The sequence below is a fragment of the Sturnus vulgaris genome, chromosome Z, assembly GCF_052056855.1.
Source record: "Sturnus vulgaris isolate bStuVul1 chromosome Z, bStuVul1.hap1, whole genome shotgun sequence".
Classification (NCBI taxonomy): domain Eukaryota; kingdom Metazoa; phylum Chordata; class Aves; order Passeriformes; family Sturnidae; genus Sturnus; species Sturnus vulgaris.
In genome coordinates, this window is record NC_142283.1 from 43,630,925 (window position 1) to 43,647,653 (window position 16,729).

The 16,729-nt window shown below is 37.5% G+C and overlaps 1 protein-coding gene across 5 annotated transcripts in view; it reads left to right on the forward strand.

Moving 5' to 3' along the window:
- Nucleotides 1-16,113, forward strand: part of GOLM1 (golgi membrane protein 1) — a 33,076-nt gene extending 16,963 nt beyond the window's left edge. For all 5 annotated transcript variants that reach the window (XM_088156460.1, XM_014869129.2, XM_088156457.1 and 2 more), the window contains 7 exons: nucleotides 2,266-2,320; nucleotides 3,295-3,397; nucleotides 5,729-5,855; nucleotides 10,936-11,065; nucleotides 12,778-13,065; nucleotides 15,376-15,489; nucleotides 15,774-16,113. In XM_088156460.1, coding sequence (XP_088012586.1) covers nucleotides 2,266-2,320; nucleotides 3,295-3,397; nucleotides 5,729-5,855; nucleotides 10,936-11,065; nucleotides 12,778-13,065; nucleotides 15,376-15,489; nucleotides 15,774-15,835 — 879 coding nt within the window. In that variant the 3' untranslated portion in view covers nucleotides 15,836-16,113. The remainder of the gene's footprint in view (nucleotides 1-2,265; nucleotides 2,321-3,294; nucleotides 3,398-5,728; nucleotides 5,856-10,935; nucleotides 11,066-12,777; nucleotides 13,066-15,375; nucleotides 15,490-15,773) is intronic.
- Nucleotides 16,114-16,729: the final 616 nt, after the last annotated feature.

Sequence of the window (16,729 nt, forward strand, 5' to 3'; positions counted from 1 at the left end):
TAGAGTGGTTTTCCAAAAGCTGAATTTTTTGCTCCTGGGGATTACAGCTATTGTTCTGTGGGCTGAATGAAGTTTAAAATGTGAGTTTCTTTCTAGAACTGAGTATTGGCATGTGTCTGCTGAGTGCTTCTCAGCAGTTTTCATTTTTGACCTGCATAAAACCCCAGTTATTAGTTTAAAAATTAGTTAACACTTGAATGATAGGAAGAAGAATGGAAGGCCTGATGTTATTGACTTAGTCAGCTTGGAAGCTGGCAGTTGCAGTACTGTGCTGTAAATTATTAAACAGTATTTCCTGCTCAAGTTAAACAGGTAACTAGATTTTAACAGGTTTTTGCCTGGACTTTTGCACACATTCAAGGAGATAGGTGTGGCTTTGCCAAAAGAAAGTTTTATATATAATCCAGAAAGACCAAGGCAGACTTCTTTTCTTCCCTGTTGTGATTTGAAGAGACTTTTCTTACCATGGAAAGTAATTTTTTTTACTTCAGCTAATCACAGTTATTGTTGTCCCAATGTATAAAATATATAACACTTGTATGTTTTACTGTCACATAAGTGATCCTGGCATTTAGGAGTTTCATTTTAAGGAACCTCCCTGCCCCCCACCCCCTATTCTCTCCCAGTCTTCCCTCCCTCCTCACCATAAAAAAGAAACAAAACCAACAAAGACCCACAAAAAACTTTAAGAACATAAAATTATAAAATTCTGTATCATACTGATTTTTCTAGTCCACTGACAGTTTCTGGTAATGGCAAATGCTGTATTATCCTGAAGATAATAATCCTGCAACAACCTGACTACATTGTCCACACATTAGCAAAACTTGGAATTTCCACTGAAACATTTAACTTCCTTTCCCCAATAAACCAGTGAAAACAGATTCATTTTTTATTTACTTGGCCTATGAAAAAGGAGAGGGAGAATTTAAACAATCATACGTGTAAGTTGTTACTGCTTTTTGAGTTTTTTTCCTTTTTAATAAAGGAGTTTTTTCTTGAGGTTTCATGGTGGTGTTCACAGAACAGCTGTACATATAGAATGGTGTACAAATACTTAGCAACAGCGGAATGACCATCTCTGTGAAGCAGGATTCTTTTTAAAGGGTCTTTCAGAGGCACAACTACTCTACTGGGTGCTAGCCCACTCAGATTTATTGAATGCTGCACTTCACCTAATCAACTGGCTCTGTTACTGTAGCCTTTGGGAAGAAAGGCACCGACAATGCTGTCAATGTTTCAGGGTGACTTGGGCAGACAGAGTGGGATACTGTTACTTCTTTTCAGGTGTGGACATATACGCATATCAATGCTAGAGCAGAAACTTTGGGAAACAAGGGAGTTGATTTTCTGGGACCCTTGAAGAACCCTGAAGTTTCCCACGACATGGATAATAGGGGAACTGACAATGGAGCCTGAGAAATACCTTCCTAAGACTAGACTGGGATGTTTCTTAAGAGTCACTGGATCTCTTTTTTGTGTTCTTAAGAACTCTTCTGCATCAGATTTGATAAATATTGAATATGAACCTGAGTTATCCTGACATCTGGCTCACAGGAATAATTTCACTTAGCCATGACTTGATTCAGCTTTCAGGTGTTTTGAGGTATGTGTATATGAAATGGTAGATGGAGTTTGATGAAAGAATAGACGAAACATGTTCCTGTGTTGGCTACCTCTTCAGAATGAGAGGGAGAACAAAGTGAGGGAGTGGAAGGATGCCACTCCAACATGAAAGCAATCAAGAAGATAGGGAGAAAAGGGATATACAGTGCAAGGGCTTCACCTTGCTTTCTTGGAGTTGCTTAATGCTGAATGATTAATGCTTTCATAGCTCATCTTTGCATGCCTGAATGTAGGTATATTGATTCCTGAGTGAGAGGGTAATTTGTAGTGAGCTGTGATGTTGTATTCTTCCTTCAAGAGATAAATAACAGTAAGTCTGACTGTGACTCCAGTCGTGAGATTAAATTAGAATAAAGTTACAAGCAATTTTAGTGTCTTTAAATTACTTTAAATTCTTCCTCCTTTTATTTCTGCAGTGATACCTTCTCCCATTCCCCCTTACTGGAAAATCGATGTTAAAATGAATGCTGTTTGTGATAGGAGATCTCTAAGCAGCTAAAAGGTTTTGTTCAACTGTGACACTGTTACAACTGTGACATGCAAAAAGTAGATCTTATTACAAGTGCTTTAATAGGTGTTGTTTATAATGGTAATACAGGTCCTTCACAATTAAAATACTGTTTTTTGTTCTTCTTTCAGGCAGTGCTGATGAATAACATCACAGTAAATGATCGACTGATTCAGAGCCTACGAGGTATGGTTGTAGTACCCCGTGTATCTCTCTCATATTGACTTTTAGGCCCTCTCTTTTTAAGACTTGCATTTTTCTGTGGTCTGTTGAGAATGCTGCCTTTCTCAAGTTATGGGTGTGGTACAGGAGCTGCCATGACTGAGATACTTCTTCTGCATAGCTCCAGTTAAGTATCAGACTAATCTGCCCCAATAGTAGGAGGATTTGTCCATGTCGTGTTTGATGTAGTACTCGTGACTCTTACGATGCAATACGGAATAGAACTAAGTTAATGCATTTTTTCTTAATTTTACCTGGCAACATATTCTTGCATTCTTCCCTGAGATGTGGAGTCTTGCATTTTAGCACCAGAGGAATTCATAAATCCTATTCTAAATAAGAAAAATCAGTCTAATTCATTTCTATTCATGGCAGTGCTTCAAAATTGTTGTTAGCAGTGTATTCCTCTGGAGGTTCTTGGGAATTAATCCTACAAAGAAGTGTGTGTGTTGTGGTATTGTCTTCTGCTGCTCTCTCACAAAGGTTTCTATCAGGAAGCTCTAAACCACAGATGCCTCTTTTGCTACGGAACATGGCTATAAATTACATATTATTCAGGGAAGCATTGCAAGCTTGTCTGTATATGACTGATAAATGTGAATGCTGTTTCATATTGTGTTCTGATTATGATTTCATAGAAGGATTTTCCAGACTGCAACTTAGCGGGGTTTGCAAATCTGTTTTGTATTCCTTTAGAGGAAAAGTAGGTAAAAATATGCATTATACTGTTTTTGCTAATATATTATGCTGAAAGGTTATTCTTACCAGATCCTGTGCACTCTTGTTGAATAAATGTAACAATTATCTATGCATTTGTGAACGAAATGTAGTTTGCATGACAGATGAATTAATTTAGCATTCTTATTGTAGATTTGTTTCTTGACGTTTGTGTTGTAGAATATGTACATATATGTGTATTTTAATCCTGCTTTGACCAGAACACTTGAAAGAGTTACAGACAGAATATGGAAAGCTACAGCTGGATGTTTACTGGTTTCAGAAGAACCAGACTAACCTTCAGAGGAAGTTCTCATATGACCTGTAAGTATGTTCTTTAGGAAAGATGACTTCCCAAATTATAGGTGACTTGGTTATAAACCAAGGTACTCTTGTACCTTGTTAGCTATAGCTCTGTTTGCAAATATACGTTTTTAAGGGGAAGGTAACATCTGACACATCTTCGAAAATTGCTCACGGTTGCTCACAGTTGATCTCGGAAAAGTGCATAAACTTCCTAGTGTTTTCATCTCTGTGCCCAGACATTTCTTGATGTTCTTTCATCAGGAAGGACGAAGGATAAAGGTATCAATATTATCACTTAAGAATTGTGGGGGAAAATTGAAACAGTAAGAGCCTAAACTGTGAAAAAGTTTGAATTAAGATAGGGGAATACCTGATGAGAAGCTGCACCTTATTGAGTTAAAAAGTCTTGGAAATTTCTGGTACTATGAGACTCATATGTTCTGCTTTACATGACATATCTATTCATGGCTTTTTCTTGAGGTTTCCCACTGAATTTTAAAGCATGGAAAACTGAACAGAAGTACTTATAGTATCCTTACACTAAATACACATTTCTGGTATTTCTAGGAACTTCTCCTCAGTTCTTCTCTCAATAATATTCTTGTTTCCTCTACCTGCCTTCACAACCTCTAGTATCTTCCCCATTGTGGACAGATACAAAAGAGCAATAGAATTTGTTGTTTGTGTTTGTTCTCATAATTATATTCCATCAAGAATGTAATTTTTGTAGTGATAGGTGGTTTTTCAGCAGCCATTCTTTAGCCAGGTTTTGTAGGAATTATGACTAAAAGTGGAACATGACAGTCAAAGAACTTGAATTTTGCAGGCTACACTTGAAGTAAGTATTTTTTTCTTTTTGTGTTTCCTTGACATTAGAATTAAGGATTAATATTACTACTTCTGTGATATTTATTGATTACCAGGTGGTTGTGATCTTTTTTGGATTATTACTCATGTAATAAAGATGACCTAGATGGATTATATTAATGGAGCTGTAATTTAAGATTTCTAACAGCAAAGTAGAACAAAGTTGGAAAGTATGTGCCTGCCTTTCAATAAGCTGTGCTGCTTATATATCTGTTAAGGGGCTTTTCCCTCTCTGTGTTTGTTGTGTACCATGGTACCAAAAACTGTTTGCTGTTTAGTTAAATGACAGACCTGAGACTCATGGACTTCTGTTGATAGTTCTGTGCTGATCAGTGAATCTGTTTGCCAGTGTCTGTCTTCCTTTTAAGTCTAAGATCAGCAGGAATAAATAGATCTGTATATTGCACAAATATATCTATCTGCTGGACAGTCATGAGAGGAACACCCGTTAGGCACTGGATTGATATACACGTGCAGGGAAGTGATTCAAGACAGATGTAGTTAGTCTGCCTTTGGAAAACTTGGAGGTTTATCACCCATGTTGGTGGTAATGTTTATCTTGGTTTGCTATTCACTAGGTCTTGTTCTTCCTCTGATAAAAACCAAAAGCTGTAAAACGACTTATGAAGAGAGTGGGAGAGAAAGGATAATCTTGCCCTGTCTGCAGCCACCTTCCCTGAGAAACTGAGATTGACAAAACTCCTGGGCTTTGCACAGGATCCCCAGCACATTCTTAGAACGGGAGAACACTGCTCTGGCAGCTTTAGGAAAAACACTGCTGCATACAGCAGACCTGACGTAGGAGTTTAGGGAGCTGTGAGGGAAAGGCAGGCTGCACAGATGCAGATAGAAGACTACTGTCACAAAGATTAAGATGCTAATGGTGCTGTCTAACTATTAAAGTATGTAAAAGATACAGTGCTTGCATCTTTAGGATATATTCCTTCTGGAACTTATAGTAGCTACTACTTAACTCAATTTCTGTAACATACATTTTGTTACATCTTGCAGCACTGCATTTTGCTGAAATACTGAGGAAGAGCGTTCAGTTTAGTAACAGTAGATTACATCTGTTTTCTATTTCAGCTGTACTTTTCTGTTTCCACTTGCTGGCTAAAATCAAAATATGAATGCTTCAAGGATCAAAATTGATTTTACCTTACTGGACTTTACTGGTTAGCAAAGACACAAAGAAAAAAAGTCATATAGCTTGTTGATCTAGTCAAACAAAAGTAGTTTAAATTAATTTCTTCCAATAGAAGAAAGAATGCATGCCTGCACTATGAATTTGTCCTTAGGATTTAAGTCAAGGCCTCATTGTTTCCTAGTGATTTCTCAAATGTAAGCCCAGGTAGTATAATGAAGGAAATAATAAAAAGTAAAGAAAAAAATAGATATATGAAAAAAATTGGATAATTTTACAAAAGTACGTTATAGAAGAGTCTAGATGAGAGTTAAACATCTTGTTCATATTTTTTTCAGGTCGCAGTGTATCAATCAGATGAAAGAATTAAAAGAACAATGTGAAGAAAGGATAGGTGAGCTTACAAAAAAGAGTAGTGATGTACCACAAATCAAAGAACACAAAGACTTCACAGAAGATAGCCAGGTATGGTTTGGATAATTTCTTGAAAATACTTTCTTTGTAATTCTTAAGTGTTTCTTCACCTTTCTGCTGTCTCCTATAAGCATTACCCCATCTCCCATTAAATTTTTCACTACTTCAGTATTTGTTCTATGTTTCTGATCTATGGGAAATGGGGTGATTTCAAGGACAGAACAAGGAAATGTCCTGTAGAAGACTCCAAATCACTGTGTCTCTGAGATGGGCAGAATTTGAGAAATGATGCTGGAAGCAGTATGGGATCCATTAAGGAACGTTTGCACGACTAAACTTTAAAGAACTTAGTTGCTTTGTGTCTTAAGGGTGAGGATAAATTTTGAATCACTTCAGAGAAGCAGCAAACCTGAATATTGTAGTACAAGGTTCATCAGCTGTGACTTTTCACAGAAGTCCTTTATGTCAGCATTTTACTGTAGGAATAAAGGGATAATCAGATATCTCAGCTGTTGGATATTCTGAGCCAAAGAATCACACATTCTTTGCTGAACCTATTGAAAGGCTCACTAGGGGAGGGCAGGCTCTGAAATAGGTTGGCTATGTCAGCTGGCTTTTTCTCCTGGGATGCAGAGGGTGGCAGAAAATCCTGAGAAAAGGAAATTTCAGTTCATCTTGTTATTTTGGCATGTGATTTATTGATGCTTCTTCATTGATGCGGGGTTTAGTCAAGCATAGGATTTGATTGGTTAAGCTTGATATGGACGGCCCTGGAAAGAGGCAATTAAACTCTCGGGTGAGAAGGCACCCGGTTTATTTCTGTATCAAAATAGCCTTTTCTTCAGGATTACTGAATAAACAGAGGTTAAGTTAGACTTTTTACATGTGACTGCAGTGGGGCCTTTCCCTTTACCTTGGGTTACCTACTATCATTACAAAGACAGTGGGGGCTTTGTAGTGTATACCCTTTTTTCTTTAGCTAGGAAAAGACTAAATCTGATGACTTGTCTGCCCAGAGATTCCCAGGTCTGTGTCGTCCTTTATATAAAATGAGGGAGACAGAACTATTGAAGTGTGTGACCTTTTATCTTGGGAACCTAACTATGTGAGCAACTTGAATGAAGCATTAGAAACAGGAAGTGCTATCCAATTATGCCTTAAAATAAAAGTTACAGCTTGTCAATAGTTTTTATCAACAGTATCAAATAAGTAGATAAAAAGTAAATAATATATAATTGTAAGTGAAAAGAGCCCTCATCATTTGGAGATCATCTGTTAGTCAGATGTGTCTTGTTTACGAAAGTTGATCTAGGGAAGACCCTAATATAGAGCTCAAGTTAACTTTTAGTGTGGCTTTGCAACAGATTTTAGTTACAATTACTTGCATTAGATTCCTTTTCTTTGTTTATTTGTTTGTATGTGTTTGTTTGTTGCCTTTTTGGAGTTCTTTTCCCATTTCCAGTTTGGAAGATAAATCATCTTGGAAGCAACCTGAGGAGTTTGACTGAAGCTCCTTTGCAGGACAATTTCAGTCTCCTAAAGTGCATAGTTGGAGGCAATTTTTACTCAAAGCCGATTATCCGTAAAGCTGGGCAGATTATTTCTTATCCTTCTTATGTGTAAATGGGACGGTCTCAGATGAGCGAACTCATCTGAGATAATACAGCTACTGCCTAAATAATTTCTGTCTGCTTGTGTTCCCTAGTATCTGTGGCAGTGTTTCTTTGGCCAAGCAGTAACTTTCTCTGTTGTTTGCTTGCCCAAGAATTTCAGCCTTTTGCTTTTATAAAAGTGTACTTCGTTTTATGTTATGTTAGTGCAAGATTACCCTGACAAAGTCTATGTATGTTTTTGTCCAGTGTTTTAAGCTGTAATAATTCCTATTTTTAAGATGTATGTGCTTATGTAATAGGAAAGTCTGTCTTAAAACAGAAAGAAAACAGAATGTTGGTTTTTATGTTGTATGTTGGTTGTATGTTGGCTAATAATTAGGAAAAAGTTTTTTATGGAAAGAGTGATCAAGTACTGGAATGGTCTGCCCAGGGAGGTGGTGGAGTCATCATCCCTGGACGTGTTAAAAAAAAAAATTGGATGTGGAATTCGGTGTTATGATTTAGTTGAGATGTTAGGGCATGGGTTGGACTTGGTGATCTTAAGGTGTCTTCCAACCTTGTGATTCTGTGATTCTATAAACAGCTTTACTTAGAGATCTGTAATTTGAGGAATGATGTGTACTTCTTGGCTGAGGAAAATATAATATGTTCAATTGCTATCTTTTTATCTAACTGTTTCAACCTAAAAAAAATCAGCATATACCCTTTGAATGTATTTGACATTAAGAATTACTTGGCTAGAAATTTAAGATAAGTAAAGGATTTTGCATGTGTAATTAAAGAGGTAACTTCTTGCTATTAAGTCTAGGCTCAGTATTTTTGCAGAAGAATTCATGCCAAACAAAAAGTGAAAAATGATCTTATATTCAGTTTCTGGTGATTTCTACTGTAGAGTGATCTCAAGGAGCTGAATTATTTATAAAACGGAACCATATTTAAATTCAGCATTTTTGTTTTACTGATTGAAGGAAGATAGAGTTCTTCTGAACATCTTCATTGCAATAACCAAATATTCTATAGTAACATTTGCTTATCAAGCATTGGTAAGAGTTGATGCTAGATTAGTTGCTGATACTGGACTTCATGGTGTTGACACAAAGAGGTCATGACACAAAGGCCTGGCTTTGATGGAAATTAAATGCTTTTCAAAATAGCCAAGTATTCATGCTACAACTCTGTCTTCTTGGTGACTTAGCTACTTCTTTCTGCAGTCATTTTTCCAAATGACTGAATGAATATTTGACAACATAGTTTCACTGCCCTCCTTAGATAAATGGGAAGCTAGTCTTGACAGTACCAATGACGATGGGTAACAGAAAACAATTCTGTCAACTGTGAGACTTCCTATACCATAAGATTGCCCATTCATTTATAAACTACCAGACACAAAGAGGTTTTTATCTCTAAATGTGTGCATGTTTTTTCTTTCTCTACATACTTGGCTTTATTTTCTTTTGCAAAAGAAACAAAAATAAAAATGCAACAAAAAATCCCCACTGAACAAATGGGGATTTTGTAACACTCTGGGTTTTTTTCACCAAGCTGGTTTAGAGCAAAATGGGCTCCCATCTGTATTTCATGTTCCATTTTCAGTGTTTGTGTGAATTGAATTGACATAGCTCTATGTCAGTTACAGAATCATAATCTCATTAAGATCAGAAAAGATGTCTAAGATCTTCCTCTAAGTCCAACCATTAACCCAACATTGCTGTGTTTACCACTCAGCCATGTCTCCATGTGCCATTTTTGTGGCACAACTTTTCCAAACTTCCAGGAAAAGCCCGACCACCCTTTTAGAAAAGAAAATTTTCATAATGTCCAATCTAAACCTTTTCCGGTTTGAAATGGCAACTTGAGGCCATTTCCTATTGTTCTGTCTCGTTATCTGGGAGGAGAAGCTGACCCCCACCTTGATACAACTACCTCCTTTGGGGTGGTGCTAGAGAGCAGTGATGGTAATGTATCAAGTTGACTGGGAGAGCTTTCCAGTTTCCAGTGACCATGGAAGTAAGCAACATTTGTTTGGACCCATCAACTGTAGCTTCTTGGTCCCACTGAAGTCAGTGATGCTGGGCTGCCAGGTTGGTAATCCCATATCCGAGCCTGTATATTTTGTTTTCTTTTCCTCTCAAGTCTTTCTTTTTGATTGTTCTCATAAATTCATCTGCAAACAGCTCAGCTTTGCTTATCCCCCACTGGTCCTGGCTTTGCATCCTCATTTAATGTTTCTAAGATGACAGTGGGGAAAGAATAATTCCATATACCAAGGCAAGCAAGGTCCTGACTGCTTGAGCCTTGACCATGAAGAGCCTGGGTGCTACAAGGGGTACCATATGAGTGATAGAGTTACATTAGGGGAAGCATGGCTACCCCATCTTTTCAAACCTCTTCTACCTCCACTCAACTCCAGAAACATACTGTAGCTGGAGAATCAGCATTCTCTACAGGCAGCTCCAGATTGCCCTCCTAGAGGATGGGTGTTCTTAATTTCACCTGTGTGAAAGCCCCTGGGTATATCCCTCAGTTCACTGGCCATCTTCCATTTTCTCCTGGAACTAATGGTGAATCATAAGTTGAGTCCTGTGTCTCTCAAGAGGTCCAGTACAAACCTACACCCCCAAATACTTAATTCATATGGTCTAGGAGTCATTTATGGAGAGTTGGTGACATGGCATTCCTGAGCTGCCTGTTCACCATGCTGTAGATGAGGGGATTTACCGACAGAGACAGCACCAAGCACAGGACTGCCAGCCACTAGACCAGAGATGGGGAGGAGATGGAAGGGGGCCTCAGGTAGGCAAACGTGCCAACATTGACATACAGGGAGAGACCATGGCCATGTGAGGGAGCCAATGCAAGTAAGTAGAAATCATACATAGAATTTTAATTGCCCAGTTGGAAGATCTTCAAGATGGTATACATCTTAGGCTTAATATCTAAGTTGGTCAGATGCTTATAGCAGTCTAGCACCAGAATTTAATACATTGTTAAGCAAGCTTCATCATGTTAAACAGGTATTATTTTCTAGTTGGTTAATTTACACTTTTCTTAATCCTGCATTTAATATAGTTACAGACCAGTTCTATACAAGCCTTACTTAGGTGAAGTCTAATGACGACCAAACTCGGTTTTCCTGCCCTGTGCACGTAATAGTAAATGGCATCTCTTTATTTGCTCTACTGACCCTGACACAGTAGCAGAACAACAGTGGATAAATATGTGGTTTTATTGTTCTGTAACACTCTTGAGAATAACCAAGGACAGTAATCTTGTCATTAGCTGCAGTTAAATAAGATATCTTAAAATTCTCCTGATGTGGTATGCTGTTACATAGAAACATTACGGCATATTCAGAATTGTACAGTACTTCTATCACCAATAAATCATTTCAGTCCAAATACTTCAGAGTGTGTTAGGACTTCTTCTCATGCAGAATTCTTATCTAAATTCTACTTCCCTTTTCAAATCCAGGTGCAGTTATATAGACCAGTGCTTACCTGTGTATGTTCACTTTATAGGTCGATACTCAACTGTCAGCCTTGAAGCAAACAGGGTTCAAGCAGGCTGACTTGGAACAGCAGAAAACCAGTGAAGATGTTCCTAAAGCAGCACCTACAGTAAGAGAGACAGACATGATGCAGGCTAAAGGTGAGATGGAAATCCTTGTCTCACTAACAACTAGTTAAGAACGGTTGTAATTCAACTGAACATCTAGAAACCTTTTTTTACACCAGATTAAGATGGAAAAACTGACACCAACAGTCTGAACATCAATCAGGTTTCCAGCTGAAGGAAAACTTGCTAGGATTTGTGTTTGTTCAGTTTTATTGTAGTAGGTACATTGCACATAACGGATAAGAGAAGTATTTACAACTTTGGAGTCACATTCCTTATTTAATATGGAAAAAATACCCAACTTTTGGACAGAATAGTTTTCAAGCATACTTAAAATTTGCTCTCTTAGTAAGTTTGACATACTCAGCCTGGTACCCCTCTTCTTCGTGGAATAGCTGAAAGTTAGGCTTACAACAAGCACACATCCATACTTCCCATGTGTTGTCATTGAGCCAAATGCAAGAAAGAGAAATGATAAACATGGATTTAGGTTGTTAGCCTCGTGGTTCCTTTTGACACTAAACTTCAGAAACTATTAATTTGAGTGGATGTATGTGGTTACTGGGCTAAAGAGAGAGAGCAATGACAGCAACACACACAGACCTTCTTAGGGAAAGAAGGCATTTTATTGAGAGCACAATCTGTACTTATAGCATGTTCCACAGAGCTAAGACAAGACAGTAGCTCATTGGATAATTGAGAAAACACCTCTGGGACAGTACTTCAGAATGGGTCCCACGGTTGGCACCAGGTATTAATCTAATCTTATTAATTCGATTCTATTTTGACCAAATTATCATCCTGGGAGAGCTGAACAAGCTGTCAGCTTGGGAACGGATCTGTGAGAGAACCAGGAGAAACCCCAGCCTGGGAATGATTTTCCTGGCTGTAATTTTTCTAGGTCTCTAACAGTGTGTCTGCAGATGTATCCTCGTGTGTCTGTTCTGCATAGTAGTGTGTGTGATAGAAATTAAATTCTTACAGTGTCTACATATAGTTTAATTCAGAAAATTTCATGAGTTTCTTAAAATTAAAATGCAGATGCATGAGAAAAAAGATATATGTTAATGTCAACTAAAAATTATAGCAGTCCTGCACTTCCTTCTTGATGTTTAAAAATAAGAACAGACTTGGATAGTTGCAAATCTCGTTCTGTGATCCTTTGTCCTGAGCTACTTTTGAACACTAAATCCATTTTATTGTTGGTAATAAGATGTAACACACAGAAACCTGATGCTTATATAGGACACCACAATTTTTATTTAAATTTCTCCGTTTCACTTGCCCAGTTTATTAACCCCATGTACCAAAATTTTAAGGATGTAAAAGCATGAAGCTGTTGACAGTAAATGAAGTTCTCTTCTTTAGCTGTTCCCAGTACGAAAAACATGAGTTGTCTTCTTATCTCTGGAACTGATGTGATTAGAAGACATTCTTTCAGAGGAAAACCAAGAATTTAGTGAGAAATAAAAAATAATAATTATGATAATATTAATAATTATTTAAATTAAATAGTAATAATTAAGATTTAATTACTATTCATCAATCTATATTAAGAATTATTAATTATAGAATTTATTATAATTATAAAATAATTATAATTATATTATAATAATTAGTATTAATAATTAGTTATTACTATTTATTAAAATTAAATATTGATAATTATTTATTAAACGTTTTAAACTTTTGCCATGCTGGAGGGCATTATTTTTTCCACTCAGAATCATTTTTGTTTTTTTCAGAAAGAACAGACAGCCTAACCGACATCAGAAAACAGGAGCCTAAGGCAGAAGAGGAGCAGCTTTCTAGTCAGTTGGAAAAACCTCAAGAGTCACTCAAGGCTACTGCAGATCACAAGGAGATGCTGCCTGAGTCAGAGAAGGAGCCAAATCCACCTGAGGATGAGAAACGTGTAGCTGGGCAAGATATGTTAGAGCCAGCAGCAGAGCAAGCTGCCAGTGAGGAAATAGAGAGGGAAGAGCTCCTAAATTACGATGATAAGCAGGATGATTTGCCCCCTGGAAAGGCTGGTTTGTAGCATGTCATGTATTCTTAAAAACAGTAACAAAAAAGTAAATAAATGAAAGCGTGGAATAGGGCATGATTTCTACAACAGTGGTGGAAGCTGGACAGACCTAGTACAAGTTTTCATAAAGGTCAGTGTGATGTGGAAGGTGTCAGTCCCGAGCAATCTGCTGCAGTCCACGAGTTAGGATGTAGGCTTCTGATTGTGCAACACAAAGCTGCCAGGCTGAGTTCCTCTGCAGCACCATAATGTAGCAGTGGAATGGGGTTTTAACCCTTTAAGTGCAGCGGAAATAAGATGCACAGCTACATGGTCATCTTTCGTGACAGGAAGAAAGAGACAAGTTTATTCAGAAACACACTTGGTTTTATAGCATGACTCGCAATTCCAAGAGTAGAGAAAAGGTGATTGGTTCAGAGAGAAGACACCCCATTCCCAGGGCCTGGTCACACACCACAACAGGTGTTCTATCTTTGTTATTACCTCCTTTTTATTTTGGCCAAATTATCACCCTGGGAGAAATTCTCCCTAGCCTTGAGCTGGCCCAGCTTATTGGCTGGGAACAGAGCTGAAAAGCTCCAGCCTGGAATATTTTTCAGGCTGTAATTTTCTTACTTTCTCAATATGTGTCCCACATCATAACAGCCCTACTGTCTTTCCACTGGCTCCACAAAGTGTTTAGGGAAATTCAGCCCAAAACTTTATTGTATTGCAGCTTTAAAAGAATGTGATGCATCTGAAAAGGATGGTATGTTAATCATCCAAAGCACTGATGAGTAGAGGGTTACTCAAGCATGGATGTTTTGCAGTTAGTCTTTTTACAATGTCAATGTGTGAATACTAGCTATTCCTATTTCAAAAGAAGCTACCATGAGTAAAACTGGTAACTCAGACTTCAGATATCTGAAGTTTAGTGTTGTGAGTCTTCAAAAACATGGATCAGATATTGTAAAGGTGCCAGTTTCTGGCATCTATCAGGTGACCCTGAACTACACAGCTCAACAGCACTGAGCAGCAGAGTATTAATGTGGTGTCTAAACCTGACTGATATCCAGACATTCCTCTGACTTGAAGCTCTGACTCAGTAGCCCAAGTAATTAAAAGGAAGCCTTATGGCAGAGCAAGAATTGATGCCCACAAAAATGCTGTTTATGCTTTTCTAGTAAACACAGCCTTAGAATTGTAAGTTGCAGTGTCAACATTGTTGCTAACTTGGCAACAATAATCTCAACGGCATTAAAGCAGTATTTTTCCAACTGGTCCAAAAAGATGCTGGCCAGAGCAGGCTAAGAGATGTAATTACAAGTTACCTAAACTGCTTTCATTTTGACAGAAATAAAGAGCAGAAAGGATAGATAAAAACAAAATCATCCAACAGTTAGTGCAAGGAAAAATCTCCTCCATGCCCTTGAAAGCTCTGCTTCAAAGGTCCTCATTTCTGTCAGCTAAAAAGGTTAGGAGGATACTCTCAGGCTTTATTGCTCAACTTTACTGCATAGGTTCCTTGTAGCCAAAGGAGCTTAAGGTAGAAAGACTTCTTCAGTAGTCTATGGGCATCCTCTTTCAAGAAGAGTGGCTTCTGAAATTTTCAGATCTTTAGGTCTCTAACAATAGAAATATATTTGATATGGTGGTCTGAACATGGCTTACAATTTTCAGCCCTCTTTCTTAGTCACTTACTAACTGGAAGTCTTGTCTTCAGAACATTTAGAACAGAGGCTATGATCTATCTTAAGTGAGGTTTGCTTACACGTCTTTTCTGTTACTTTTTTTCCTGGTTGATTATTTGAAAAATAATGATAGTCTTCTGGCAATCAGAAATGTTTCCATTTATGTCTGAGTCCTCAGTCTAAAGAAATCTTATGACAGTCAGTAAATGTTCCTTGAGAGGAGTTAATGACTGAATGAAGAAAATCTCTTGTAGGAGAAAAGTACTATAGTTTATAGCATTCTGCTTGCTGGACAAGCTAAAACAACAAGGGGTTTTGAGGAATGGCTTCAGATTTTGCTCTTCCTCAGGTTGTCCTGTAACGTATTCTGAAATTGTCTAATACTCTTTATGTTCATCAGAGTGCTAGCTGATTTTGCTATGCTTTCCAAATCCCAAAATATTGTTTTCTGTCTAGTTCTTTTGACAGGATTTACAGCCAAAGTTGCTCTGAAAATTAACACTTCAAAGGAAAAATAATATAAAAACTTACTCAAACACCATTCATTCAATAGCAAAGTAATTCTGTGGAAGATGTTTACAATCACTCTTTTTTTGTGCAGATGACCTTATGGTATAGCATAAAACTACTTAATCTTCTTCCAGACAAACAGGAACGTGAAGAAGTGAACCAGGACAAGGATGTTGATTACAATTTAGATGTGAATGAAGTTGAATCAGAAACAGATAAGCAAGCAGCTCTTGCAGGGATTGAAAATGGTAAACCCCCCCTACTTTTAACCTAAATATCACATACTGAAAATGTTAAGATATTTTACATGGTATCCTGTAGCAAGCTATACCTAGTTAATGTCTTTTTTGAACGTTCATGTTTACATTGTGACCTATTTTCGGTATAGGACCACTGAACCTACTCCTTAATGGGGGCTGTGGTATCTATAATTTTACTACACAGTATTTAACAGTCCTTACAAAATTTTTTGTTTTCTAGATTAAGAACTTCTGCCTCATAAAGAGATTTCTATATCTTTTTTTTTTCTCAGTTCAAAACCCTGAAGATATGAAGAACCACTTACCTGACCATGATGGACAACAGAAGTTGTGAACAAAGGAAGTTCATGATGCAACTGAGTCACCTCTTCATCCAAATGCAGCAATGATCCAAGTGAAGTGATCCTAGAAGATTTTGATTATCTTCTAAAGACTTGACTACAGGCCCAAACAAAGTAGTATTTTCTTGTGAAGTTTTAGTACTGTTGCAGTGGGGAAAAGATGTAAATCCCTGGTGGTTTGTTTCAAAGTGGTTTGGCCTCTGCAATGACTTTCTCCTTCCTATCAGTTATAAAATTGCAATCAGGTAGCAATAAAGATAATAACTTCGAAGTTGGCTACTTTGTACAGTCCTATTACAGTAACTGTGGATGGGTGGTATATGATGAGTAGTCCTCTGCCAAGGATGGATCTATCTCTCCCCTGAGCAATGCACAGTAGAGAAATCTTCCCAGCTTAGTTTTAAGAATTTAAGAAGGAGCTGTTACTGTAACAAAACACAGGAAGGATGAAAACCAGTCCATGCTGCAAATTACCCTTGTGCCTCTTCTGGCACCTTCTTACTGCAACACAGACTGAGAAAGCACAACTGTAGTCCTCAGGTACTATGCAGAATGATACATGGACCTGGGCCTCTAAATTAAATTCCTAAATTACACTCTCGAGATGTATTCTTAGCTTCAAAGTTAAAAAAATACAAAAAGGATTCTGATTATAGCAGCTTCTTTTTAAGAGATTAGCCAGGAAGATTTTTCTGAAAGCTTTGTTGGATTCCACAAGGTAAGTACTACAATTTGGTTACCATTACCCTGCACAAGTTAAGTGTAAAAATGAAAACTCATAAACTTTTCATGACAGAATGCCTCTGAAATGGTGTACTACAACTAGTGTTTACTCCAGTCAGCCACTGTCTTCTGTGAAAACAGGAATGCAAATGCTTGCCTTGTAA